At 63.2% G+C, this 3,182-nt stretch overlaps 1 protein-coding gene across 1 annotated transcript; it reads left to right on the forward strand.

The window, feature by feature from the left end:
* The first annotated feature begins 1,046 nt into the window (after positions 1–1,046).
* Positions 1,047–3,176, forward strand: SCRT2 (scratch family transcriptional repressor 2). Its single transcript, XM_031058056.1, has 2 exons — positions 1,047–1,076; positions 1,383–3,176. Exons 1-2 carry the CDS (start codon positions 1,047–1,049, stop codon positions 2,367–2,369), a joined length of 1,017 nt encoding a protein of 338 aa, XP_030913916.1. The 3' UTR covers positions 2,370–3,176.
* Positions 3,177–3,182: the final 6 nt, after the last annotated feature.

Raw genomic sequence — 3,182 nt, forward strand, 5'->3', positions numbered from 1 at the left:
GGGGAGACTGGGGGGTACCCCGGCAGCGGGAGAGGTGCAAAAGGCTGGACTTGGGGTGGCCGTGGTCATTGGAATCCCGTCCTCCTGCGGGGGAACACTGGGGTGGGCTCGGAGTTCCCCGGGCTTGGCACAGCCCCACAGCGGGGCAGCCCAGAAAGAGGGGCTGGCCGTGGGTCGGGGGCTCCGTTGCATAGGATGGGGAGTCCTGGCTGCTCGTGGATTGGGAAACGGAGCAGGATGCGGGAATGGGCCTGATCCCTGCACAAGCTAACATTGCTCAGCTGCTGCGGTGCTTGTCCCCCCTTTTCTCGTGCTCCCCAGCCCTTGGGGGGCTTTCCCTGCCAGGGACCGGGGTACGAAGCCTGTCTGGTCTGGGGGTCCTCTGCTCCCCCCTCTCCAGCAGGAGCCGGTGGGGGAGGGATGTGCTGCAGCTGGGCAGAAGCTGCCGACGCTGCTCTCCTGGAAATAACCTTGCTGCATGCTCGGAGGCAGCGTGAGAAATTGCTGAGCAGAGCGCTTTCTGCACAGCCCGCGCTGTCAGCACGGCGCGGGGGACGGGGGGGCCCGGCTCTGCCCCTGCCCCACAGCCCCCTCCCCACAACGGGCACCCCTGGCCACCACGGGACAAACGGCAGCACTTGCTTGCCAAGGGGTCCATGGGTGCTGCCAGAGGCTGTGTGGATTTAGGGGATGCTCAGCTGCAGCTGTGGTGGGATGTCCCTGCTGCCCCACGGCGTGCATGGGTCAGCCCAGCTGTGCACTGACCCCAGGCCCCCGATAGCCCCTCTGTCACTATCAGTGGGGATGAGGCCTCTGAAACAGCTTGCAAGGACCAGTGTGCACAAGGCAGGGGATTGCTGGGACCAGTTTGAGGGGTGCCAGTACATCCCCAGGATTGCTGGCCTGCTGGGAAGGGGGCTGCACTGCTGGTCCTGCTGTGACCTTTGTGTTGACAGCACAGGGGGACTGGGATGCCAGCGCAGTGCCCGCTCTGACACAGGTTGGGAGACCCACATACGGAGCAAGTCATGAGCTGACTTGCACCAATGTCACATGTGTGTGACGCCAGTGGAGTGGTACCCGAGCCTGGCTCCACATCTGGGGGGCTGTGGGTCGCTCAATTTGGCAGGAGGCCAGGGACCCAGTGCTGCTGCCCTCCTGGTGCTGTCCCATCTGCAAGGAATAGGCCCTGTGGGGACCCCAGAGAGGTGGGGGGGCTTTCCCAGCCCCTTTGCTGAGGAAAAAGAACCTGGAGCAGCCTCATCCCCCTCATCCCGGCTGCCCACGGAGCGTAGCTCATTACCGGCACGGCCCCGGTGAACAATGAGCTGCCGGCACCGACAGCTGTCTGGCAGCTAATAGCCCCTGGGGGCTGCCCGCAGCCGGGGCAGGCGCAGCTGGACGTTCCGCAGCTCCATCCCCAGTTCCCATCTCAGGCAGCTCTGCAGGATGGGACCCATCCTGCTGACAGATGCAGACAGGAGCCAGGGCAGGACAATGCAGCTCTGGTGCTCAGTGGCTCAGCTGGGACAGGAACCAATTTAAGGGGGACAACCCTGATTCTGCACCTTCTATGGGAAATTTTAGCTTGTGGCTTTTTCCTGCCCCTGGTGTGGCTGCTCTGGAGGGACAATGACCCCACTGTGTTGTGCCCACAGGGTACCTCCAGCACTGCCTGGCGCCAGCCGGCTACGACACTGACAAGAAGCAAGGCCTGCCACCACCGCCACCAGACCCGGCCTACGCACCCGGCCAACAGGAGTCCCGCGAGCGATCCCGAGAGCCCCCAGTCCAGCTTTTCCGCCCGCTACTTCAACGGGGAGGCGGCAGTGACAGACAGCTATTCCATGGATGCCTTCTTCATCACGGACGGGCGCTCGCGCCGGCGCAGCGAGAGCCAGCGCCGTGGCAGCCACCGCCACTCCTGCCCCGAGTGCGGCAAGACCTACGCCACCTCCTCCAACCTGAGCCGGCACAAGCAGACCCACCGCAGCCTGGACAGCAAGATGGCAAGGAAATGCCCCACCTGCGGCAAGGCGTACGTCTCCATGCCCGCCCTGGCCATGCACGTCCTCACCCACAACCTCAAGCACAAGTGCGACGTGTGCGGCAAAGCCTTCAGCCGGCCCTGGCTGCTGCAGGGCCACATGCGCTCGCACACCGGCGAGAAGCCGTTCGGCTGCGCGCACTGCGGCAAAGCCTTCGCCGACCGCTCCAACCTGCGCGCCCACATGCAGACCCACTCCGCCTTCAAGCACTACAAGTGCAAGCAGTGCGAGAAGACCTTCGCCCTCAAGTCGTACCTCAACAAGCACTACGAGTCCGCCTGCTTCAAGGGCTCCGAACACAGCTGTGCAATAGGGAACTAGCCCCCTGAGCCCTGTGGCACATCCCCTTTCCCAACCTCATCCTTCTGTCCAATCCCCATCCCCATCTCATCCCATGCCTATCCCTATTCCCCTATACATCCCATCGTGTCCCCATCCCCATCCCATCCTGGTCCCAGTCCCTGTTCCAGCACTCCTGCAGCTGCAGCCAGCTGGTTTGTTGCTGTGCTCAGACTGGAGGAAACATCCCCACAGACTCAGTCCCCATCTGCTCCCTGGGAAGGGGGTCCCCCCCACAGTGGGACCCAGATCCTTTCCCCTCGGTCCCAGAGCCCCCCCGCAGCCAGGCAGGTCTCTCTGCGGGGGACTCACCTGGGGACCTCTTCCCGACCCAGGAGAGACTTTCCTCCCCTAGCTTGTGACTTTCACCTCTATTTATTTAATTTATTACTATTATTTATGTAGAGCTGCTGCTTCTCTTCCCGGGGGATCCCGGGGGAGAAAAGACACTTTTCTGCTCCCCACTAGGAGCAAACCCTCCCCTTGACCCCAATCTTGATGAGACCACGGGCTGGTGTTACTGCCAGCTCAGCAGGACTGATGGCCACTGAGGCTGACAGAGGGCAGGGCTGCCAGGGTTCACCCTTGAAGCCTCGGGTCCCTGCAGCCCACCACAAAGGGCACCCGGCTGCCCCTCTGCCCCGTGGCACAGCTTTCACCCTGGCACTGCAGATCCACAGCCCTGGAGTCAGGGGAAGAGCCAAGGGAAGAGCCAGGGGCTTCCAGCAGAGATCCACAGGACACGACCTCTGTTGTCTCCCAGCTCCCAGCTTGGCCAGGGACAGCTGGCCCCTG

Source organism: Geospiza fortis, unplaced genomic scaffold (assembly GCF_000277835.1).
Source record: "Geospiza fortis unplaced genomic scaffold, GeoFor_1.0 scaffold188, whole genome shotgun sequence".
NCBI classification, from domain to species: Eukaryota; Metazoa; Chordata; class Aves; order Passeriformes; family Thraupidae; genus Geospiza; species Geospiza fortis.

Coding starts and splice junctions, on each gene's coding strand:
- SCRT2 (XM_031058056.1), top strand. CDS start 1,047: ATGTCACATGTGTGTGACGCCAGTGGAGTG. Junction 1,077..1,382: donor TGTGTGACGCCAGTGGAGTG/GTACCCGAGCCT, acceptor GGCTGCCCGCAG/CCGGGGCAGGCGCAGCTGGA.